The following is a 26,167-nucleotide window of genomic DNA, read 5'->3' on the forward strand; positions in this document are numbered from 1 at the left end:
TTACTTGCAATTTTGTTGAGGAACTACTCTCAACACACTGAAGGAGCAAAGTCATTCAGCTACTGAGTGAGCCTAGCAGTCCACTCACCACCTGCATCTTGCCATGACACTGACATGCCCTAGTGGTCCTCGTTTACATAATAAAAATAACACTATTGGAAACTAGAAAGGACTAAAAGCTTCCACAAACTTGGAATAAAGGATGGATGGAATACTTCTCTTGGGGCTGGCTCAGATCTGTGAAATGAATAGTTCCATCACATATCCAGAGGCATATAGTAATGGTAACAGCAAATCCACCAGCTTTTATTGAAACATTCTTCAGTACACAGAGAGAGGGAAAAAGAACTTTAATGAAAGCTGATAAGGCACTGAGAATGATACTGGAAAATGGAACTCATGATCACAATGTGATTTAGGAGAAATGTAAAGGGTTCATAAACAGGAAGGATTAGTAAGTCATAACAAGAAATTGTTGAACATAGATAAAACTGACTTACACTAAAAGAAAATGCCTTTATAAACATAAATCATGACAGAGAAAAGGTAAGCTCCTATTAGACAATTAGATATTTGTCATGTCCAAATTATATAAGTGTGGGGAACTGAGTGGTGAAAAACTCATGCTCACATATCCTTATAGAGTTTACAGAGTTTAAGATCAGGCTGACTTATATACTGGGTAGTAACTGTGCAGACTTTATGGAAAATTATGTTTGCCCTATTAATCTGAGAGCCTCCAGACATAAAAAGAACTAACTCCCTTCCAAATACTGATATGCTAATAAAAAAAACCTCAGATACAGGGCAATGTTTTTTTGGACTGGTTTTATAAATACTTTATGCCAGAAACAGAGAAGTATCTGATTTCTAAAAAGCTGGAATTTCAGTTCTCCCCATCATGGACAATGTGCAAGGTTGTCCTTAATGACTATAGTTTACAACTCTAAGTCAAGGTGATGCTCCTTGCACTTAATGCTTCTGACTTTTCAAGCGGAGTGTAAAATATAAGCTCAAGGTATATGACTTTGCTATATTTTCACTGGCATCATAAAGTGCTGTGAACAAAGATTTCAAATTTGGTAACTTCCAGCTTTAGAAGAGGTACACCCTTGATTATGTAAGAAATATCATGGAATCTCTTACTGGAGACTGGGTGATCCAAAAGGGTAAATGTTTATTTGTGTGCCTTATTAAAGACGGCAGTGTATGACTTCAAGGAGATTACTGTCACAGGTAATAAAGAGGATAGCACTAATGCTGACAAGACAAGAGGGTGGTAAAGGTTTGGCGGGCACACATAAAAGTGACATGGAAGAATTAGAAGAGCAAGAAGACTTAGAGATGATTTCGCGAAGAATGACAAAGAGGATGACATCGAAGATTTAGAAGAAATGGAGGGGGGGTGTTTCATAAATTTAATCATAAAGTTCCTCCATGAGTGTCCTACCCTGAAAGCAACAAGTTAACTCTAATTTACCACAGAAATGCCAGATGCTCATTTTACAGGCAGATTTCATAAGCTTTATATTTAATGAGAAATTGTTTGCAAGGGAAGATTCTCTCAGATGTTGAGAAAAACCAGCAGAAGCATCCTAGGAGAAATTGACTGAAATAATTTGACAGTCAAAGATAAATTGAATAGTTAAAAATATTCATGGTAAATTCTTTGTTGAAAGGTCAAACACATCTGCTGAAATGTATTCATATTCATTCCATTTCTTTCAGAATAAGATAACACAGTACTTAAAAGACACAAAATAGTGTATAAAATCAGAATGATGTTCTGTTACATTGTAGGTATTATTCACAAGGCTGTTTGTTGCAAGTCGGTCATTTATAGTACAAAGAATCTTACCTATTTTGAATCTCACCTCACTTGTATTCTGTCTGTAATAAGAAATTCTGTTCCAAACTTGCCTAATTTGCTTAATAGATTCACAATCGTCTGGTGGCTTAGGGAAACCCCTAATTTAACTTGATCAGAAAACTGAAATGTTATCAAGAGAAGTAGACACAGGTTCAAATGTCAGCGAACTTTTCATGTAAAGGGCTAGACAGTTAATATGTTAGGTTTTGTGGGCCACATTCAGTCTCTGTCTCATACTCTTCCAGTTTTTGTTTTATTTTTATAATTCTTTAGAAATGTAAAAATGATTCTTGGTTTACAGGGAATACACAATTAGCCAACATTTAGAGTAGTGCCACTGGATGCAACTGCCCTATGTCTGTGCCGTCCAAAGTGGTAGATACCAGCTGCTCTTGGTAAATGCTTACCAAGAGCATTTACTGAGGAGTGCAACTGAGCAGTTACAGTCTAAATTTTGTTTAACTTTAAGTAATTTAACTTTAAACAGTCACATGCAGCTAGTGGCTACCATTTTGAACAGCACAGGTCTAGAGGATCTCCAACAGCACACAAGAGCCCCGGAAATCACTGGATACCTATGTCTCCCAAGAATCTACTGAAGAAGACTTGGACGATACATAAGCTGGGTATCAACAGTAATTGTTACTAATAATGGCCTCCAAGTATTAAGCATTGTATAACAATTCGAATGACTAACATCAAGGAGGAAAAATACGGCATAAGAAATTGGAAACAAAACTCGTTGGCACTTCACAATTTATTAGAATGACATCTCTTCCATACTTGGGCAAATCAGAACTTTGAAGTGTTGACAGAATTAATCTAAAGAGCTTTGAGTTTAAAAGACCTACAATGTTCCTACTTTTGATGGAAATGAAAATTTTTACCACTCAATTTGCATAGATTCTATTGAAGATGGATATAACTAAAATTAGGTTTCTGTTAGCCTGAGAAGACAATTGATTTCTCCCATCACTGCCCTGAAATGCTCCTAGAAAATTGCTTTGCTTCATTCATCACACTGCCACTCCCAGCAAGGGCCATAAAGTTCATGAGACCCAAACTTCCTTTGTTAGCCAAGCTGTTACACAAGAAACCTAAGTCCTCATTTTCACGTGCTGACAACATTTTCCAAGTCCATTACTGCATTCATAACTTGATTCTTGGAACTTGTGAGGTAGAAAATTAGGGGAGAAAACACTCATTCAACTTCAAAGGAAGCCTCCAGTCAATGCCTTAGACAACATCCACTAAAGGCTATTTGTTTTCCCCACCTATCTGGGACAGAACACGTCTCATTTAACTAAGGAAAGAATTTAAAACACACAGTTCAGTTCAGTCGCTCAGTCATGTCTGACTCTTTGTGACCCCATGAATCGCAGCACGCCAGGCCTCCCTGTCCATCACCATCTCCCAGAGTTCACTCAGACTCACGTCCATCGAGTCCGTGATGCCATCCAGCCACCTCATCCTCGGTAGTCCCCTACTCCTCCTGCCCCCAATCCCTCCCAGCATCAGAGTCTTTTCCAATGAGTCAACTCTTCGCATGAGGTGGCCAAAGTACTGGAGTTTCAGCTTTAGCATCATTCCTTCCAAAGAAATCCCAGGGATCTCCTTCAGAATGGACTGGCAGGGTGCAAATCATTACATTATGTCCAGCTGATGATCCATGACTAGACTCACACCATTCCTCCAAAAAAGTCTGGCCTCTAATATTTCTAATTTAAAACAGTCCCGAAAGTAAAGGCAACATTCCTGAAGAGGGGAAATCACTTCATGTAAAATCATAGGTTGAACCATGGAACACAAATCAGTAAGTGCAACCAATTGGTTCAGTGAGTACTCACTCATAGGTCCAAGTCAAACTGTCTACAAAGAGTCTAGCATTGGGACTTCCCTGGGGGTCCAGTGATTAAGAATCTATCTGTCAACGCAGGGGACAAGGGTTCAATCCCTGGTCTGGGATGATTCTACATGCCGTGGGGCAACTAACCCCAAGCACCACAACTACGAAGTCCATGCACCCTGCAGCTCATGTTCCACAATGAGAAGCTACTACAATGAGAAGCCTGTGAGCCACCACTAGAGTAACCTCTGCTCGCCTCAACGAGAGAAAAGTCGGCCCAGCAACAAAGCCCCAGCACAGCCAAAAATAAATGAATTTTTTAAAATAAAAGAGCACAGTATAGGTATACCCACACTATGAAATTCCATGAAGCAACTGAGAAACAATGAAGTAGATCTATCTGTACTGCTGTGGAAAGATATCCAAGATAATTGTGAGGAGGAAAATCTAAGTTACAAAACGTGTATAAGTATTATGATCTCATCTGTGTGGGGGAACATATATAAACTTCATTAATACATAGAAATGTCTGGAAATGTTCTTGGAGAAACCATTGATGGTTACCTTGAATAAGTTCAGCAGGTAAGGTCTTTACTTTTCACTTCACATCCTCCCTGGAGAAGGAAATGGCAACCCACTCCGTACTGCCTGGAGAATTCCATGGACAGAGGAGCTTGGTGGGCTGCAGTCCATGGGGTCACAAAGAGACACAACTGAGTGACTAACACTTTCATATCCTCCCATACTATGAAAAAAAGTTTTTTTTAATCAAGAGCTTGAATTACTTGTATAAGTTTAAAATGTTTTTTTAAAAGTTTGGTGACATCTCTGCAGTGCTTCCCCAAAAGACTTCTTTACTACTGGAAAAGTCAAAGCTGTTCCTTTTGTACCTAAAGCCACTATAACATTCCTAAGATTGCCTTGGTCAATAAACTTCAATAGTGGGAAGGAGAGGGGAAAAAAAATGACATTATTATGAAACTGGAAAAAAACAAAAAAACAAAAACAAAAAAGGCACACTCCATATAGGGCCTTGGTAGGACAAGACAGACAATCCACAAGTGCCAACCAGCTCTAGGCTATAAAGATCCCAGGAGAATCATCACATTTCAATTACCATCACTAACATTACTTATTATTTGGCCTGCTCCAGTCCCTAAGGAAGGCAGCTTGTGATAACAATACCCAGCCTCTTCTTGTAAAACAATTCATTAGGCAAAGCAGAACAGCTGGGGCAGCCACGTGTGCGTACTTTAAGCACCACCCCACTGGGACCTCTGGCCCAGATTTCCCTTTTGGTGAGGGACAGCCACCACCCTTGTGACAGCTGTAGAGTCCTCCAGGGACACTTCAGGTTTAATTAGTACTTCCCGCACTGGAGAGGGCCATTTGATTTCTAACATAAACTAATGGCACCCTGCTCTCAGCAGGTTACACCAGACATCAGATAAGAGGCTTTAGGGCATTTTTATCTTGTTCTAATGCTCCAGAGTTAATGAGGCAGCAAAAGATACTGTCATAGAGCCCCAGCGTAGCTATATTATCCAATAAACAGACTCTTCCCAAGACAGGTTTAATATGGATCGAGGAGGTAAAGAAGGCTGCCTTAACACTGATGCCACTGAGGATGAGAATCCAGGCACCAGAAGTAGGCCAAAATCATGCACACTCTGCAGTAGACAGTGCTGCAAGGAAAGCAAGGAGTTGTCTCTAAACATGAAGAGTTAAAATGCTGATTTTTACCATCTTAAGCAGCATAAGTCTAATAGCTTTATCTGGCATTTGGGGCCAAGTTTTCAAAAAATGCTTCTAAATGAATCTATTTATGTATTTTTCCAAAAAGTATTCTTAGGAGTTGAGATTATTTTTTAAACTAGCAATATAGTCATTATGAAAATAGCTTATTATATTAATATCCCATTTATTATAATAATTGTATTACATTAACCATGTAATATATTAATAAAGGGTATTATAGGTTGTTTTTTTTTTTACTGGCTATAAAGCAAATTCTATTATGTTAAACAGTAATATCCCCAGAACCTACAAAATATCAAGCTTTAGAAATAATTCAATCATTCATTCAATAATAATGATAGCCTATTATAATCAAGGCTATGTAAGACACAGTGAAAATAGCAATTAGCCCTTGGATTCCCTAGTCCAGGTTAACTATATAAAACAAAATTTTACTTAATCTTTTTTCTTTTTGTATCTTAGAATCCTGGTAAATATATGGAAAGTGTTTCTCTTCATAACTAGAAATATCTACTCAGAACCTGCTGAGTGCACATAAATATTAAAGGCTGACTATTAAAAAATGGTCAGTATTAAATGCTGACCATTTCTTGAGTGATTTCCCTCCTAAAGATTAAAGAAAAGTTGAGATCTTCTATTTACTTCCTTGGAAACCACCCCTCAGAAAGACAAAAAGGTCTGCAAGATCTCTTAGAAAGACTTGCTGGGCATGCATTCACTCATTTCTAGAATATCAAACATACAGTAAAGAAAACAGAATCACTCTTTAAACTCTGATTATAATTTACACAAGATAATCAACAAATTATAAGAATGAAGTCCAATTCACAGATTAACATCCATCCATACAAAAAGAGTGATTCTGAGCTTTTTCTATATAACCAGCACCTTGCGTTCTTCTACATCTACTGACCAATCATCATTCTTCTACAGGTCTCTTGTTTCCTGTGGCAGAGAATGTTGGTTGCTTATTCCAATACTTCTCCCTTTCCTTCTTATTAAAAGAACCCCAATTTTTACTTTGAATCTGCCTGCAATTCAGGAGACCCCGGTTCGATTCCTGGGTTGGGAAGATCCACTGGAGAAGCGATAGGCTACCCACTCCAGTATTCCTGGGCTTCCCTGGTGGCTCAGCTGGTAAAGAATCCGCCTGCTATGCAGGAGACCTGGGTTCGATCCCTGGGTTGGGAAGATCCCCTGAAGAAGGGAAAGGCTACCCACTCCAGTATTCTGGACTGTATAGTCCACGGGGTTGAAAAAGAGTCAGACGTGACTTTCACTTTCATTCTTTCAATTCTTACCCAGCAAAATTTCAGCCCAGGATAAAAGAGTACATTTTTTGCAGCTAGTCACGTCAGTTCAAATGACTAAACTCTGTGGGATTTCCAGGAAGGCTGCTTAAGAGGGAAGGAGGTAGTTGTATGATACTCCTTCTTGTCTTTCTCGCTTCTCACATTCTTCTGGCCTACAGCTCAAGCCCAATGGCTAGATCTCTAGCAATCATCTTTGACCATGAGGAAGTGAAGTCGCTCAGTCGTGTCCGACTCTTTGTGACCCCATGGACTGTAGCCCACCAGGCTCCTCCATTCATGGAATTTTCTAGGACGGAAGCCATAATTTTATATAGGATGGAAGCCGGGTACTGCCGGGAGCCACCACGGGAGATCCCACCCATGACAAGGTCATGTGGAAGAGAACTGTTAAGCAAGGCTTCAGAACTCAACGGGCTCCCTAGGCTTTCTTGAGCATCTACCCCCAAACCAGAATCTGTCTGTTTTACTATTTCATGACTTTCACCAACTCCTCTGACATTAACAGGGGTCTATTCCTGACCACCTTTCTCTGGAGAAAATCAACTTAGGGCTATAGCTAATAAGTCTCCTGGACATGAGAGAAATATTTCAAATCAAATCCCCTCTGTTAGCATTATAGCTTGCTTGGCAGGTATATCCAGACCCTTGCAGCTATGCATATGATTATTTACATCCTCCCAACTGTGAGAGGCACGGAAAGCCTAAAACATAGAGCCTTTCAAAGAGTTAAAAGTTATTAGAGTAGTGCTAATGTGGGATTTCATTATTGGGCCAATGCTTGTTGCTAAGTTCCCATATCTCTTATCCACTGTGCACCTGGGAGTGCATTAGTTAACATAGTTAGAAAGTAAGAAAAACAAGTGTAGCCTTGAAATTAACCACATCAGACTTTTGAGCTAATTGGTTCTTTCTTGTAACTCACTGCACCTTTGCTTCCTGAGAATGTAACTGTTTAATACTTTTTGAGGCTGACATAGATTAGAAATATAAGAAAAAACATTTCAAGGGAAAATAAGTTTTCTGGTTGCGAAGCCTTTATCAAAAGAGGGTCATAAAATGTTCACAGGCCTTCAGGGCCAGAAGATGATATACACAATATTATTTATGGGAAAGGTTTGCAGAAAAATCCTGGTTTCAATAAAGACAAAACAGATATAATGTTTGGGCTGACTCTGTATGACTTTGCATCTTTCATTTCCCTCTATGTACAAGTAAAGGTATAAAAGACCCTTTCGAAAATAAAAACAATGGGCCTCGCTTGAAGACGCTTGGTCACCCCGTGTTATTCTTTTTTCTCTTTTTTTCTCTCTTACTTTCTTTTTCAGGCTGATCCTTGGAGCATAGAGGCTCCCTGTGTTCACTTATCTGCCCGGGTTTCTAAGACCTGAACGGAAAGACGTTCTGCATCTTCACTCCCTCGGGAGACCGGGAAGGCACCTGTGGCCTCTGTGAACAGGGCAAACTTGTCTCGAAGTTTTATTGGCTTTCTATGTAAACCAAGGAATATCAGCCTCTTTCTCTCCTCTGTTTTCTTATCTACAATATTCTTTCCTTATCTCTCTCTAAATCATCCGCCAACGCCGTTTTTCCTTCAGGTTCCCCGGATCCTGCGGGGGCTGGACCCTGGCAGGGTACTAATAAAGTGGAGTGAAAAGAAAGAAGCCTGTTTTATGTAGCTGAACTTCATCCTAACAAACAGACCTGATATCCACAATCTTTTAGCCTATAACCCTGATAGCTAAGTTATTCATTTCAGTGATACCTTAATGGCACTTTGGCAAACAAAACTGAAGTTTTATAATGCATACTCCACTTCCACCCTAAATTGTATTCTCCTGGTCACAGTGGCATAAAATCTTGACATTGTTTTTACTATTATGTCTCTCCAGTTTTTTACTACAATTTCAAATCTAGTTCCCCCTCCCCACAAATATCTCTTACATGTCCCCTCCTTTGCATTCACACCATCCCATCTAGTATAAGCAGTTACTGCATTCCTGAACTGCAACAGCTTCCTAGCTGGTCTCTCAGCCCCATCACCACACCCTTCAATTCTCTATGGAGGTGACTGCTAGACTTTTGAAAATGATTCCTCAGGCTTTCCATAGTTTAGATACTTCTCACTTTTCCAACCACAGTCCTCGTACCCCCAGATTGCTTCTCAGTTCGAGTGTCTTCTTTCTTACCATATACTACAAATATTAGCCATTAACTTCTACTTAAGTTTCATCTCTTCCAAGAAGTATTCCTTGAATTCTTATCTCACTTTTTCCTCTTTAGGAGTTTCCTTCGGACAGGGAAGAATCATGTGACATGAACGTGGTGTGCCAAGCCATGCAGAGCTATAACACCAATGTAAAGATTTGTTTTTTTAAAAAAATTTTATTCCAAGAGCAGTGAAAAGTCATTGATGTGTTTTAAGAAGAGAATAAGGCCATGTCAATTTGTGTTTAAAAAATATTGCTCTGACTGTGGAGTAAGGTAGTTACTGGAGAAAAGATCAATTCTACAGCTAATTCTGCTAGGAGAAGGGGAAAATACCAGAAACAGATTAAAGAAGCTGGATAAAGCAGGCTTAATGTAGATGAAGAACTTGAAACTCAATATTCTAGAGGAAAATGATAAGTCATTTGAGTAAATACATGTTCATTATAGAAAAAAAAAAAAAACTAGTGTTTTTTTAAAAAGCTGGTGTGCAGAATTTAGTACTGAATGTTCTTCTATCAAGAATGTATTGGCATTTATAGTGCCTTAACTTTCACTGAATCTTGGTTAAAAATAGAAAGCTACACAAAATTTTGAGACAATTGAGAAATTCTGAATGTGGAAGGATATGAGGTATTTTGCAATTACTGTTAGTTTTTCTTGGGTGTGATAACAGGAAACTGTCCTTATTCTTAGGAAATGAATCCTGAAGTATTTAGGGGTAAAGTGCCTGATGTCAGAAACTTATTTCAAAATAGTTTAAGGAGAGGGGAAAAAAAAACATACACACATATACACATTGATATTCGTATCTATGGCTATGGTGAGCTCATGGATGCTTAAAATTTTTTCATGATGAACCAGTGGAGGAAAAGAAGACAGTGTAATTTCTTCTTAAGCTAGGGGACAGGGGCTTTTTTTCCGATATATTCATGATATTGACATTCATTTATTTGCTAATTTGAGATGTTATTTTTAACCTACATCTCTAAGGAAGTCTGGGATCTTAAAAAGTAAACCACCACAGGAGGATAGTCACCTAAGAATTATTCTTTCTACAAACAGTTAACAGATCAATCATGCTCCAGCCCTCCCTTTAGTTTCAAGCCTGGCTACTCCTGGATTCCTGATTAAGGAAAGGGAGGAAGACACTGCCTGTGCTTTTTCAAGTGGAAGACAGTTACTGAACCATGCTCTCCAGTGCCTATGTTTACTAAACATTTAAGATAATGTTACCAATCTCTGCTGTGGACCCCTTTCAGAGAATAGCAGGTATACAACTTAATATTCAAGTAATCTTTTATTGTGTTGCTCTCTTCTTTGTTAATATCATTATGTTCCAACACTGAGATTGTTGGCTAATTAAAACCCTTGTTTTTACCGAACTTGACAGCTGACAGCAGCAGAAATAGAAGCAGACAACCATAAACTATTTTCTCTTCAACCAGGAGAAAAATGCTTCCTCTGCAAAGTTCTAGGAAGAACTCTAGAATTCTACACCTATAAAACCAAGTATTTTCAGGGAGGAGCTACTGTTAGCAATAATAAGCCTTTCAACCTGAGCTATCAGAAAGCTTATTTCTATGGTCAGATCTAGCTAGACATCTCATTCTTCCTTTGACTAACTGGGCAGGCATAGGAATGAAGCTCCTTATCTTAGTCCAAACTCAATGTGTTTATAGTCAGACTCTACAAAATGGATAAAAGATAAAATAAAAAATAAAGGTCAACAGCAAAATGGATGTCAAACACCTCCAATATTGCATTCACTAAAGAAAATAATTCTTTACACTCATAACACAAAATAGATGTTACAGCACCAAGCTGGGCTTCCCTGGTGGCTGAGACAGTAAAGACTCTACCTGCAATGCAGGAGACCCTGGTTCAATCCCTGGGTAGGAGAGATCCCCTGGAGAAGGGAATGGCAACCCACTCTAGTATTCTTGCCTGGAGAAACCCCATGGGCCTGGTGGGCCACAGTCCATGGGGTTGCAAAGAGTCTGACATGACTGAGCGACTAAGCACAGGACACAACACCAAGTTAAGGGGATAACTGGAAGTTTTGTTTGGTCAGTTGTTTTGGGTTATTGTGAATGTGTTTGTTAAGTTGAAATGAGTAAGCCATATACTAGATGTTTTCCCAAACTAGAATTAGTTAACAATGTAACTTCACAAGCTTATTCCATGAAGAACACGGCTTGGCATGATGAGAAAGACAAAAATGAGTGGTAAAGGGTCTTTGTTCTAAAGGAGGGCAAGTTCACTACTAGTAACTAAAGGGTCTGAGTAGCTTATTCCTCTCACTCAAAGATGCTTCTTCCTGTTGAGTAAGAAGAAACCTATCATGGCAAGAGGATAGAGAAAGAATTAAACTCACAAATAATTTCAAATTTCATTTCAGCCATAGTTTTCTCTAACCATACTTTCCCCCTATGCTGCTGCTGCTAAGTCGCGTCAGTAGTGTCCAACTCTGTGTGACCCCCAGGCAGAAAACCAGGCTCCTCTGTCCCTGGGATTCTCCAGGCAAGAATACTGGAGTGGTTTGTCATTGGTTTCCTTCTCTAATGCATGAACGTGAAAAGTGAAAATGAAGTTGCTCAGTCGTATCCAACTCTTCACAACCCCATGGACTGTAGCCTACCAGACTCCTCTGTCCGTGGGATTTCCCAGGCAAGAGTAATGGAGTGGGTTGCCATTGTCTTCAGCTTCCGGAAAAAAGCCAAATAATTACGTATAACATCTCCTTTAGTCTTCCCTCTCCCACTTGCTGGTAGAAAGATGGCAAAAAGAATGCAAGCAGAAGGAAGAGAAATTAAAGGCGATAAAAGTTATCAACAAGATAACATTCCGTATTATTTGGGCTCATGGGCTGACTGGAGGTTGAGCTTTATTACGCACCTTATCCTCTCTTTGTTAAACTGTACTGTCACCTGCTACTCAAAGTTTCACAGAAGGTTCAGGATATGCAAGGACAGTTTTATTTTTGAGGGATCTGCTCAAATATAAAAAAGAAAAGTATTTATGTTTGAGTCTCCATCTATTTTAAAAGAGCTTCGCTTAACTTCAGTTTCTTTTCACAACTGCTATAACAAAGAAAACACTACAGGGTTCCTGAAGGGTCTTTGAAGACAGGAATATGAAGAATTCCTCTCTATTTTAAGACTTCCTCTCTCACAGCAAATGGTCACAGGCACACCACTTCAAGCCATCAAGAAGGAACCATCAACAGTTGGGTATTAAGACATGGCAGATGTAGTCATCATCCAGATTCTGGCTAGTCTCACTCTTGAAGAGGAATGAATGTTCTAAGAGAGAAACCCCATGTTTTAACTCAAAGTAAAGGAAAATGGAAAGATGAAAAAAGACCCAAGTTTAATTATCAGTAGTGACAGAAAAAGAAAAGCACATTAAATGCATTGTGTAAAATGAAGTTAGAAAGGATTTTTCATACCGTACCCAAAAATAAGTGCACTTGCACTTAGGAAATAAACATTGTCCATGTTCTATTTTTAACACACAGTTTTATCTAACACAAAGTCATTTCACCTTAAACAAACACACAAACATACAAACAAACAAGAGAGGCCAAGATCCAATATCAATTCCTACCCCACCATTCCTACCTAATCTGCCAGCAAGTTAATGCAAATCAAAGCAAGCACTTCACTGCTGCTGGTAGTGAAGCCGGTTCCCTTCCCAAGAGAGGCCTGTAAAACAGGACAGTCACTGACAGCAGTACAATTACTGACACAGATACAGACTTTATGGACATGTTTATCTCTGCTGTAAATCCACACTCTCTCTCCACTCCGATTCACGAGTCATAAAGAAATTGCAGATAATGAAAAAGTTGGGGAAATTTACAGCATGTCGGAAACCTCAGACAGCCAGAAGAAATTAAAGAGCTGACTAGGGATAAATCACACAGGTACAATTAAAACTTCCCACATACCTCCTTCATTTCCAAACTGAGGCACAATCCAATGGAGCTGATGAAAAGTTGAGGTCATGACTCCTCAGGCTGTAATCATTTCTTAACTAACTGCATGTTAAAAATTAGCCAATTCACAGGACGCGTGTAAATGCTTTCTTGCTGCTTGCTACCTTGATTCCCTTCGCTCTCCACTGGAAGTACCCACACAGCAATTCCGTCTGTAAACAGGCCAAACTGCAACAAGCAATAAACGGAAAGGTGATGTCCCCTCTCCCACTGCCATCTCTGCAGGTGCAGGACATCTTTTACCATCGCCACTGTGGACTGAGCATTAAAATGAGAAAGTGGAGCTACAATGGGTGAATGAAATTGGAGTTTTCTTCTTCCCCTATAAATAATCATTCTGAAGGTTTCATTTGATCTCTTTTCAACATTCCAAAAGAGATTTTAAAGGACTATTATGTTTGATACTAGAATAAGAATTACTTCTGGTGATACTTGCTTGTCAATAGACTCAACCAATGATCTATACTCTTTATGTAACCACCTCTGCATAAGCTTCAAAGTGGTCTAGTTTTAGCTTTACCACTCCTTCAACTACCCAGCTCTTTGCTTTTATATTTGTCTAATGACAAAGGTTACAAGAGGGGAGGGAAAAACAAATCAAAAAGGTGAAACAAAACCAAACCTCCAAACTTTACCAGAATCTATAAGTCTTAATTAATGTTTAACTCTTATTCCAATAAAGTAAATCAGAAAAATACCAAAGACAAGAAATAATGTCTGTTTCTTAAATAATAAGCTTAACAGATCTAGTACTGAAGACTAGAATACTCTGAGTTAATTGTTGGCCTCTCTATTCTATAAGCCTATAAAATTCTCTGTGAAGGAAAAAATGATTTTATCACATGCTATACTCTTCTACTTTCCCCAAATTACTTACATGGAACTAGCAGGTTTTAAAAACACCAACCCAAACACAAGATCTGCCTGGAAAGCAGAAGCAAAGAACACAGATTTTACTAGCTAACTTCCACATAACTGAATGAATCAAGAGTGTCAACAAAGTTATACACAAGTCAATACTCATCTCTGTGCATCTCTATGGGACGAAGCCCTACCAAATTAGCTCTAATATGATTTTGAAATTCTGAGCCCTGTCAAGAAATGAAGGTTAGCAGGTCTTTTTAGAGATATGGAGGATGCAATTGACAAGGTTTCGATTTTGTTCCTGTTTGACCCCTTGATGATTTGAGATCCATTTTACACTTCAGAGAACCCAAATGTCATTTTCAATTTATATATTAAGATTTTATTCTCTATGGAATAAAAATAATTCTAAGATAATACTAAGACTTTCAACCCAGATATCACCACCATACAAAACTTAGGTCGTATCTAGCTCAGAGATCTCAATTCTAGCCAGTCAGTAAACATTAGACATGGTTTCTGATTAGCTTTTGCTTACAATGATCAGTTCCTTTAGTTGGTTGTCAGACTGGAGTCCAGTACCAATTAAGAATTACTAAATACAGGCCGAATTTTATTTAAAAGATCCTAAGAGGCAAATAATATTTTATCAAATGAGTATTTGAATGAAACCAAGAAACATATCTATTGTTACTACTCTATGAGGCAACAGTACCCCTGGATTAAAAATCAGAAGACCTGGATTCTAGGTCCAGTTTGGCAAATAACTAAGTGTGTGACTGAACAAATCATTGAAGTTCTTTGAACCTCAGTTACCTCATTTATTCAAATGGGAGTAACAGAAGAATAGTATAAAGAATTAAATGAGAAAGTACACGTAAGAAACACTGCAGGCTAGGGACTTCTCTGGTGGTCCAGTGGTTAAAAATCTGTCTTCCAGCGCAGGGGATGCGGGTTTGATTCCTGGTTGGGGAACTAAGATCCCACATGCGTGGGACAACTAAGCCCTCATGCAACAACCTCGGGGCCTGCAAGCCACAACTAAGACCCAATGCAGCCATATACATTTAAAAAAAAAGAAATAGCAGGCTCAAAAATGTTACTTGCCTTTCCCTCTTCATGAGACATGATTCAGATTTCTGGTTCTGTCCCCAATGAGCTGTGTGGTTTTCCTTAGGCAAGTCACCTAATATCTTTAGGCCTCTGTTTTTGCATCTGCAACATGAGAGGGTTGAGACTCAACGATCTCTAAGATTCCCTTTCAACTCTAACAAGCTATGATTACCAATCCTGTCACTAAATTCCTGGATGATCGAGGTCTAAGTCGCTTCATTTTTTTTGACCTCAGTTTCCTCACCTTTAAATGGGAAACTTGTAAGAGGAGGAAAAACAAGCTGCCAGTAAACATAACTTTACTTATTAGCAATCAAAGAAATACATATAAAAAACAATGAAATAACTTTGGGCAGCCTGTGTATTGGAGCTCAGGGCTGTGTTCCTGTGTTGCTGGAGAATCTGCGTCGTATGTCTTGCTCTGGAACTTGTTGGCCCTTGGGTAGTGCTTGGTTTCAGTGTAGGTATGGAGGCGTTTGATGAGCTCCTATCAATTAAGGTTCCCTGGAGTCAGGAGTTCTCTGGTGTTCTCAGGGTTTGGACTTAAGCCTCCTGCTTCTGGTTTTCAGTCTTATTTTTATAGTAGTCTCAAGACTTCTCCTACTAAACAGCACCGTTGATAAAACAGGAGGGAGTGGGGTTCAGGATGGGGAACACATGTATACCTGTGGCGGATTCATGTTGATGTATGGCAGAACCAATACAGTATTGTGAAGTAATTAACCTCCAATTAAAATAAATAAATTTATATTAAAAAAAACAATGAACAAAAATTTTCACCTATAAAATGGGCAAGTACTAAAAAGTTTCATGATATCTAGAGTTGGCTCTCTGTGTGTGTGTGTGTCACTCATCCATGTCCGACTCTTTGCGACCCCATGGACTGTATTCTGTCAGGCTCCTCCTGTCCATGGAATTCTCTGAGCAAGAATACTGGAGTCGGGTAGCCAATCCCTTCTCCAGGGGATCTTCCCAACCTAGGGATCAAACCTGGGTCTCCGCATTGCAGGCAGATTCTTTTACCATCTGAGCCACCAGGGAAAACCAGAGTTGGCTATAAGATATAAGAATACAAGTACTTTCGTTTACTGTTCTTAGAAATATGATTTGGACAAGTCTTTCCAGAGGTCACTTTGGCAAAATGTAAAAGTTTTTAATGTGTCATTCACTTGATCTAGAGTAAAGGATGCTTATCACAGCATGATTTACTTTTAGTAAAGCATTGGAAACAGCCTAAATGTCCATTATGAAAGAATTAATGAAAAAAAGAAAGAATTAATGAAATACATTATGTGTGACGTGAAAGTCACTCAGTCGTGTCCAGCTCTTTGCAACCCCATGGACTATAGAGTCCATGGAATTCTCTAGGCCAGAATACTGGAATGGGTAGCCTTCTCCAGGGGACCTTCCCAACCCAGGGATCGAACCCAGTTCTCCCACATCGCAGGCAGATTCTTTACCAGCTGAGCCATATTATAATGGTATTCTGCACAGTCACAAAACTGATGATTTTGCTGTTTTCATGGGTACTGAAAGAAGTTCACAATGCACTAAGTCAAAAATGCAGGTTGTAGAACAGAAATAGCATGACACCATGTATGTTTGAAAATATATATATATGTATATGCGTGCGTGTGTGCGTGCGTGTGTGTGTGTGTGTAATACCTCTCAGCAAGAAATGTTTGCAGGATTTGGAGAAGTGTTCATCAAAAAGTTAAAAGCAATTACTATTTTAGGATGCTGTGATTTGGGGTGATTTTTGCTTTCTTTATATTTTCTACAATGAATATGTACTGTTTTATAATAGAAAAAAATAAGAAAGTTCATATTTAACTTTTAAAATGAATATTACAAAAAAGATTCTATGACTGTTTAACAATTCTTTTCAGTTACTAAGCAGTATCCCTGTTCTTATAGTCCATGACATAAACCATGTACATAGTTGTATCTTTACACCACAATCTAGCTGCTTACTTAGACATACTAAGCACTTCTCACATACCATTTCTAATCTTCTCTACAATGCTGTAAGACCAATTTCACTCTAAAGGAAACCTAGCAGAGCTTTTACATTTTAGAAGTTGTTTTCCCCCACATTAGATGTTATTTTGAAAAGAATAAGATACTCCAAACTGAGATCTTTAAGGCCAGAAAATTCTCTTTACTTTAAAAAAGAGTGTAAATACAAACAGATTTTATTCTTGGTTATCCTTTAAATCTCAATTAGAAGCACTCCTGCATATAGGAATTCTAAGCTGACATTAGGAATAGTCTCAAGATTGCTGAAACCAGGGGAGGCACCATTGTTTGTGATCAAGTACACTGGACAATGAGGGGTGGGATATGGACTGGTTATTTGCTGCAGGATGGCCTGCTTAGGCAAACAAGAAACCAGAGTACTTAAAAATAAAAAATGTCTAAATCATGTTAAAGCTTTTGGATGCCATCCAGCATTAATTAAAAGCATATTAAAGGACTTACCTGGTGGCAGAGTGGATAAGAATCCACCTGCCAATGCAGGGGACAAGGGCTGAATCCCTGGTTTGGAAAGATTCCACATGCTGTGGAGCAACTACAGCTGGTGCACCACAACTAAGCCCATGTGCTGCACCTAAGGAAATCTGTGTGCCTAGAGCCTGTGCTCTGCAACAAGAGAAGTCACCACAATGTGAAGTCCGTGCACCCAAAAGAAGAGCAGCCCCCGCTCACTGCAACTACAGAACGCCTAAGCAAAGCAATGAACAATCAGCGCAACTGAAAATAAATAAGCAATATTCTAAAAACCTAATTAATTACTCTTCATTTCTTGACATATAAAGTGGAGAGAGAAAGAAAATAAATGTCTGTGATCTAAACATAGAGGCACTCTCTCACCTTCCCACCAGTGAAGAAATCTGCATCTCTCTTTCCTCTTGTTATGATCCAGTCATATGATCAATCTAAGACCAGTGCACCTGTGCTCTAAACCCTAACACTTCAAGCCCTCTCAGGGACCTTGCTTACTCTTTATCCCTTTTCACCTCTCTCTGCCATCTTTTCATCTTTGCCACTAGAATTTAAACACATCTAAGTCCACTGTCCTAAAGTAAACAAGAAACTTTGACCACTTCTTCCTCTTGCGAATACCCTTTCTTCCTCTTAATAGCCAAACTCCTATTTTCATCTCCTATTTCACTGGTTCCTCCTTCACCCATGCATTCAACAGCCTACACAATGGAGAATTCACAACCAAAGCCAAACTCCATGTCAAAAATCCAACTCAATAAAGATCTAAATGTAAGACATGACACCATAAAACTCTTAGAAAAGAACATAGGTGAAACATTCTTTGACATAAATCATAGCAATATTTTCTGAGATTACTCTCCCAGGGCAAAAGAAATAAAAGCAAAAATAAATAAATGGGACCTAATAATACTTTAAAACTTTTGCACAGTAAACTATCAACAAAATAAATAGACAAGCTATGAAATGGGAGAAAATATTGCAAAAGTTGTAACTGACAAGGGCTTAATTTCCAAAACATGCAGACAGCTCATACAACTCAACAGCAGAGAAACAAACAACCCAATCGAAAGTGGACTGTTGTTGCTGTTTAGTTGGTAAGTTGTGTCTGACTCTTTTGCGACCCCATGGACTGTAGCCTGCCGGGCTCCCTTGTCCGTGGGATTTCCTAGGCAAGAATACTGAAGTGGGTTGCCATTATCTGTGTCTCCTGCATTGCAGGTGGGTTCTTTACCGCTGAGCCACCAGGGAAGCCCCCAAAATGGGCAGAAGACCTGATAAACATTTTTCCAAAGGAGACAAAGAGACAGACAACAGGCACATGAAAGACACTCAACATTGCTAATTATTAGAGAAACGCAAATCAAAACTACAACGAGGTATCACCTCACACCAGATGGAATGGCTATCACCAAAAGTCTACACATAATAAATGCTGGAGAGGATGTATAGAAAAGGGAACCCTTACACACTGTAAGTGGGAATGTAAATTGGTTCAGCCACTATGGAAAACAGTATGTGCTGTGCTTAGCTGCTTAGTCGTGTCTGACTCTTTGTGACCGCATGGACTGCAGCCCGCCAATTTCCTCTGTCCATGGGTATTCTCCAGGCAAGAATACTGGAGTGGATTGCCATGCCCTCCTCCAGGGGATCTTCCCAACCCAGGGGCCGAACCCAGGTCTCCCGCACTGCAGGCGGATTATTTACTGACTGAGCTAGCAGGGAAGCCCAAAAATACTGGAGTGGGTAGTCTATCCCTTCTCCAGGGGATCTTCCTGACGCAAGAATCAAACTATGGTCTCCTGCACTGCAGGTGGATTCTTTACCAGATGAGCTACCAGGGAAGTCCATGGAAAACAGAATAGAGTTTCCTTAAAAAACTAAAAATAGAGCTACCATATATCAGGAATCCCATTCCTCGGTATATATCCAGAAAAAAACAAAAACTCTAATTCAAAAAGATACATGCACTTGAATGTTTACAGCAGCACTATTTATAATAGTCAAGACATGGAAGCAACCCCAGTGCCCATAATATATATGTGTGTAATGCAGTATTAATCAGTCATAAAAAATAAGAAATATTGTCATTTGCAGCAACATGGATGGACCTAGAGAATGTTATCCAAGTGAAGTCAGAGAAAGACAAAAAGTGCACGATAGCACTCATTTGTGGAATCTAAAAATTAATGCAAATGAATCTGTATAAAAAACAGAAACAGACTCATAGACATAGAAGACAAACTTGTGGCTACCACCAAAGGGGAGGGAGGGAGGGGGAAATTAGGAGTCTGTGATTAACAGATACAAACTACTATATAAAAGAGATAAGAAACAAGGATTTATAGAATGGCACATAAAACTAGACGGTATCTTATAACAACCTATAATGAAATATACTCTAAAAAAAAACAAAAAAAAACCCTGAATCACTATTAGTTTTGGTACACCCAAAACTAATACAATTGTATCAATTGATATAATTGTATCAATTATACTTCAAATAAAAAAAACAACAGACTCACTGTCTTCCCTTACATACTTATTCCTCCACTACTGTTTTTTCTAAAAAAGCTTTAGTGACAGATTGTAGCATCCTTTTGTCTCATCCTCAGAAGACTTCCTTCTCTGATCACCCCTTACAGATCAGAAGAGGTCTCACAGAGATTTGTTGTTACGGAATCTTATACTTCTTCACAGCACTCATCACAACCCTCTCAGCACAGATTATTTCTGTAACTGTCTGATGTGTGTCTTCTTCATGACTGCTTCGCTTACTGATGCAGCCTCAATTTTTATCACAGTGATTGGCTCATTTTAGTTACTTTAAATTACTTTTGTTGAAGAGACCCTAAGAGAAGAGGGGAAAAAATTCAATCAATTGATTGACAGATCAGTCCTTAGTGAGGTAAAATTCATATAGGATGAACTGCACATACTTGAAGTGTCCAGTCTGGTAAGATTTTCTTTTTAATATATTTGGCTGCGTGGGTCTTAGCAGTGCAAGGACGCTGGCTCTAGGGCTCAGGGGTTGCAGCATGCAGGCTCTCTAGTTGTGGCATGCTTTAACCACTACTGAGGCAAACCCTTCTAAGTCCTATGACTGATGAGAATTTTGCAGTCTGGTTGGTGGGAGCAGGCACTATTACTGGCCCTGTGGTGCCAGCCAGTGTTCCTTCCTGTAATCCTTTCGAGGGGCTCTCTCCTCAGCCTCATATATAACCGTTTCCTCACAAGACTGCACTGGCGACTACTCAGCTAATTCCTTTAGCAGCGCCCTCTGCGGATCTCCAGGGTTGTCTCCATGCTGCCCTCGCCACTCTGGTACTCTGTCCTCTGGCCTCTTGCTATCTTGGTCTCTCCAGACTCCTAGCTCTCTTTCTTCAACTCAGGGAGTCTGCTGCTCTCTGCCTGAGCTCCCCCTCCCAGCACTGCAGCCTGGAAACTCTCTCAAAACAGTAAACTGAGACAGTCACAGCGCTGACCTCCTTTACTTCCTCTCAGGGATCACTGACTTTTATTGCCTGACATCCAGTGTGCTAAAAACCACTATTCGTATCTTTTGTAGTTTTTTAAAAAACCGTTTCAGGTGAGAAGGTGAAGCTAGTCCCTGATACTCCATCTCAGTCAAAAGCAAAAATGCTTCCATTGTTGTCTGAGTGCCACTAACTTACACGCCCAGAGGAGAAATCTAGGAGTCATCCTTGACACCCTCTCCCTCCCCACCTCTGCTGATCTTCTATAGCCAATCAATCAAGATTTATTCTTTGTCCTAAATGGCTCTCAAATTCAAGGACATCGCTCCTTGTACACTATCAGCATCCTAGTTTGAGGCACCGTGGTCTTTTTTTCCAATTTATTTGGCTACATGGCACGTGGAATATTCATTGTATCATGTGGGATCTTTCGTTGCGGTACATGCACCGTGTGTGTCTCACGGGTTCCAGAGTGCACAGGTCAGTAGTTTGAGCATGCGTGCTTGGTTGCCCTGAGGCATGGGGGATCTTTGACCAGGGGTCAAACCTGCATCCCCTGCATTGCAAGGCAGATTCTCAGCCACTGGACCATGACGGAAGTCCCAGCACCACATATTGCAATGACCTCCTACTTGGTCTCCCTAGTTCTTCTCACGTCGCCCTCCAAACCAGTCTCTACACAGCCAAAACCTGAATATTCCTTGCCTATGCCCTCTATTGACTTGTCAGAGATCTTAGAATATCATCCAATATCCTTAATAGAACCAAGAAGTCTTACATGATTCAGTCTTTTTTTTTTAATATTTAATTTATCTATTTGGCTGCTCTGGGTCTTAGCTGTGGCATGTGGGATCCAGTTCCCTGATCAGGGATCGAAGCTGGGCCCCTGCATTGGAAGCTTGAAGTCTTAGCCACTGGACCACCAGGGAAGTCCCCATGATTCAGCCTTTGTCAAGAATTAAATACTATGCCTTAAAATACTGAATTTTAATGCTGTAAGGATCTGAGAGGTCTTTTAGTCCAACAGCTTCATTTTTCAACTGAAGAAACTGATGCTCAGTGTCACACAGCTAAATTCCTGATAAAGGTGCACTAGGCAGTAATAAAGTTTAAGATTTATCGACAGCTTTCTAGGTGTCAAATATCATACTATGCATTTTTAAAAACTGAATCGAATCTGCATTTTTTAAAGTGAGTTTTCAAAGTGTACAATTCAATGGCATTCAGTAAATTCACAATATTTTTCAACTACCACATATATAAGTTACAAAACATTTTTAACACCCACCAAAAGAATCCTTTACCCATTACTCAGACAGCCCCCATTTCCTCTTTCTCTTGCCGCTGGCAATCACCAATCTCCCTTCTGTCTCTATGAATTTAAATACCTAGGATGGTTCATATAATTGGAATATAATATGTGATTTTTCATGTCTGGCTTCCTTTATTGAATATGTTTTTGAGATTCACCCATGTTGTGAGACTTGGACCGTAAAGAAGGCTAAGCACCGAAGAATTAATGCTTTTGAACTGTGCTGCTGGAGAAGACTCTTGTGAGTCCCTTGGAGATCAAACTAGTCAATCCCAAAGGAAACCAATCCTGAATATTCACTGGAAGGACTGATTCTGAAGCTCTAATACTTTGGCCACCTGATGCAAAGAGCTGACTTGCTAAAAAATGGGACAAGAGGGAGGGGACTTAGGTATACCCATGGCTGATTCATATTGATGTTTGGCAGAAACCAACACAATACTGTGAAGCAATTATCCTTCAATTAAAAATTTAAAAATTTAACTTAAAAAAGAAAAATCTAACTTGCCTCCCATGTTACCACTTTTTTTAATTACTACCCCATTGTCTACCATGTTGGCAAAGTGAGTCTTTTAAGAAAATACATATGATTATACACTTACTATGCTTAAAATTTTTCATATGCTGCCCATGATGATAACAACAGTTAATAGCTTTTAAGCACTTATTAAGTACTAATATACTATGTGAAGATTTTATAAATAATATTGTATTAAATTATCAAAATGATATTCTAAGGTAACATCTCAAAGTGAATGGTCAGGAAAACCCTGAGGATCCTGGGGATCACTAAGCCCCTTTCAGAGGGTCCATGAGTTCAAAATTACATGTATGATACTAAGATGGCTTTTTCACTTATTCTCTCAGAAGTGAACATTGAAGTTATCTAAAGCCTACCTAACAAAAGGTATCATAACATACTGAAAGAAGCAGCAGATATGAAAACTTAGCTCTTTATCAATCCAAACATTAAGGGTATTTGAAAAATGTAAAAACTGCCATTCTTATCAATATTTTTTGTTTGGAAAATAGTTACTCTTCATAAAAATATTTATATTAACATGTAATGGGTTTGTTCCTATTTTTAAACTAATAAGTATTTTTAAATTTTCTGTTTTAAATTCTGAATTAAATTCAGAAATTAAATATACATAAAATACACATATAACCCATATAAACAAGAGCTTTTAGGTGATCAACATTAACTTCTAAGAGTGCAAAGGAGTCCTGACACCAAAAAGTTTGAGAACCACTATTCTAAGATTTTCATCTCCATTTCACAAATGAAGAAATCAGGGCTAAGAAAGTCAAGTTACTGCCTAAGTGGTAGATTGAGATTCATAATAAGGCTGTAATAAAGCTTCCAGAACCCAAGCTCTTAATTACTGTTTTGTCCTTTCCTATTAATATTAGCTATTTATCACCTGGCTCCTATCCACTTATCTTCAGGTAATTGTTCTTTCCCTTATGTTATCTCCAGGTCATCAATTTCCCCACTAGCCTGAGTTTCATCAGACAGAGGTATTTCTTTTTTTTTGTTTGTTTTTGTTTTTGTTTTTTTTCAATTTGTTTCAATTGTTTATTAACCAGAACACAAAAATAATCCTGGTAGATACCTTAGTTCATCCTTCTAATAAGCCTGTTGATCTGGTCTTCCCTGTTGCCAGCATCTCCACCTTCTACAAAATGGGTGGTCTTTTTCTTCATTCCACCTCGTGGAGAGGACAATTTAAAGGGCCACAGGAAGTTGTTTGCGTCTTTGAAACGTTTTCCAACGGTATAGATCTCATGAATCAGATCTTCCATGCAGATGATTCCATATTTCCCAAGAGATCGAGCAATCAATGCATTGTCTGTCAGGGCAATTTGCTTTTTGTTGATTTTGCCATAACCACGCTTGTAGATCAATTCATTTACAGACTTCAGATTTGGGTACCCCCATGCAACGTACGGCTCCACAATTCTCAGCATATTAATTGATGCCTTGTTGAGCTTTACAAAGGTGCCGTTGAAGATCTGCCGGAGGCGAAGGAGCTGCAGCACCTTTCGAACCTTTGGGCTCACACCGTTGACACCTCTGATCCTGATGACGAACGCCAATTTGGGTTCCGCAGGTACATAGAAGTTGCCGGCTTTTCGTGCCATCCTAGCCATTCGAATTTCAGTTCTGTACATCTGCCTGTATTCCTTGTGGTAATGCTTAGCTTTTTCATAGATAAGCTTCCTCCTTACCTTTCGAAGCATCTTTTGGGCAAACTTCTTTCTCAGTCGCTTGATCTTAAGCTCTGCGAAATTCTTCCGCTTTTTCTTAAGGGTTTCTGGCACAGCAGGAACCTTCTTTTTCTTCTCTTCTGCACCCTCCATGGTTCCAGCCGGGAAAGAGGCCAGAGGTATTTCTTAAGCTATACCACAATTCCTATAAGTTAATACACTATAAGATTCAAAAATTGGAATCAAGATTGCAGGGAGAAATATCAATAACCTCAGATACACAGATGACACCACCCTTATGGGAGAAAGCAAAGAATAGCTAGAGAGCCTCTTGATGAAAGTAAAAGAGAAGAGTGAAAAAGTTAGCTTAAAACTCAACATTCAAAAAACTAAGATCATGGCATCTGGTCCCATCACTTCATGGCAAATAGATGGGGAAACAGTAGAAACAGTGACAGACTTGATTTTTCTGGGCTCCAAAATCACTGCAGATGGTGACTGCATCCATGAAATTATAAGAAACCTGGTCCTTGGAAGAAAAGCTATAACCAACCTAGACAGCATATTAAAAAGCAGAGACATTACTTTGCCAACAAAGGTCCATCCAGTCAAAGCTATGGTTTTTCCAGTAGTCATGTATGGATGTGAGAGCTGGACTATAAAGAAAGCTGAGTGCCAAAGAACTGATACTTTTGAATTGTGGTGTTGGAGAAGACTCTTGATTGTCCCTTGAAATGCAAGGAGATCAAACCAGTCCATCCTAAAGGAAATCAGTCCTGAATATTCATTGGAAGGACTGATGCTGAAGCTGAAACTCCAACAATACTCTGGCCACCTGATGTGAAGAAGTAACTCAGTGGAAAAGATCCTGATGCTGGGTAAGAATGAAGGCGGGATGAGAAAGGGACAACAGAGGATGAGATGGTTGGATGGCATCACTGGCTTGATGGACATGAGTTTGAGCAAGCTCCAGGAGTTGGTGATAGACAGGGAAGCCTGGTGTGCTGCAGTCTATGGGGTTGCAAAGAGTCGGACACAAGTGAGCAACTGAACTGAATTGAACTGAATATACTATAATAAGGTAGTATATATACTCTTCCAAAGCTTTCTTTAAACCAGACAAACAAGTTTTGCATCCTACCAATTATAGATAAGATATAATTCCTTGGTTCTGGCACCTTAAGAGTTTTGTCTTAAAACCAAGCCTCCCAAAATGTCCAGTTACCAACAATTAACTAGTCTTCCAGTGGATGTGTTTTGAATCATGAAATCCATCCATAAAGTCACTGCTCACATGTACATTAGGTACAATGTACTCATTTCTACAAAGCGTCTAAGAACTGAAAAAGAAAAACTATGCTAAACGGTAAGCCACTAAAGATCATGTACAGTGCTAAGGCTGATTTCCTAAACCATCACAGCAAAGATGCCCAAACAAGCTCTTTTTCCACAGGCATTTTCTTCTTCATGCGGCCTTTCCTTTCTAGTTGACTGGGGAAGTGAACACATTGATTTTCACAAGATGTAGCTCCAGTCCTCACGAAGTTGCTTCGTCTTTTTTAACACCTAAAACTATTCCTCAAAAGAAGCCTGTCTAGCAGGCTCAACTGTTTCTAAACATAATCCACTGCACAAGGTGGATTTCTCACTCCAGGGCAAATTGTTAGGTCTATAAGCACAGCACTTAACTAAGT

General features: G+C 39.2%; 2 protein-coding genes across 2 annotated transcripts in view; both read right to left on the reverse strand.

The window, feature by feature from the left end:
• LIN52 (lin-52 DREAM MuvB core complex component) overlaps nt 1-26,167 on the reverse strand; it is a 117,740-nt gene that overhangs the window by 58,023 nt on the left and 33,550 nt on the right. The gene's annotated exons all lie outside the window — the stretch shown is intronic.
• On the reverse strand, nt 23,817-24,659 carry LOC120852730 (60S ribosomal protein L7-like). The gene has a single exon (XM_040226117.1). It carries the CDS (start codon nt 24,624-24,626, stop codon nt 23,880-23,882), a length of 747 nt encoding a protein of 248 aa, XP_040082051.1. The 5' UTR covers nt 24,627-24,659; the 3' UTR covers nt 23,817-23,879.

Source organism: Oryx dammah, unplaced genomic scaffold, assembly GCF_014754425.2.
Source record: "Oryx dammah isolate SB20612 unplaced genomic scaffold, SCBI_Odam_1.1 HiC_scaffold_26, whole genome shotgun sequence".
Taxonomy (NCBI): domain Eukaryota; kingdom Metazoa; phylum Chordata; class Mammalia; order Artiodactyla; family Bovidae; genus Oryx; species Oryx dammah.

What these genes read in the sequence shown, in the direction of transcription:
- LOC120852730 (XM_040226117.1), bottom strand. Translation starts at nt 24,626, where the DNA reads ATGGAGGGTGCAGAAGAGAAGAAAAAGAAGGTTCCTGCTGTGCCAGAA.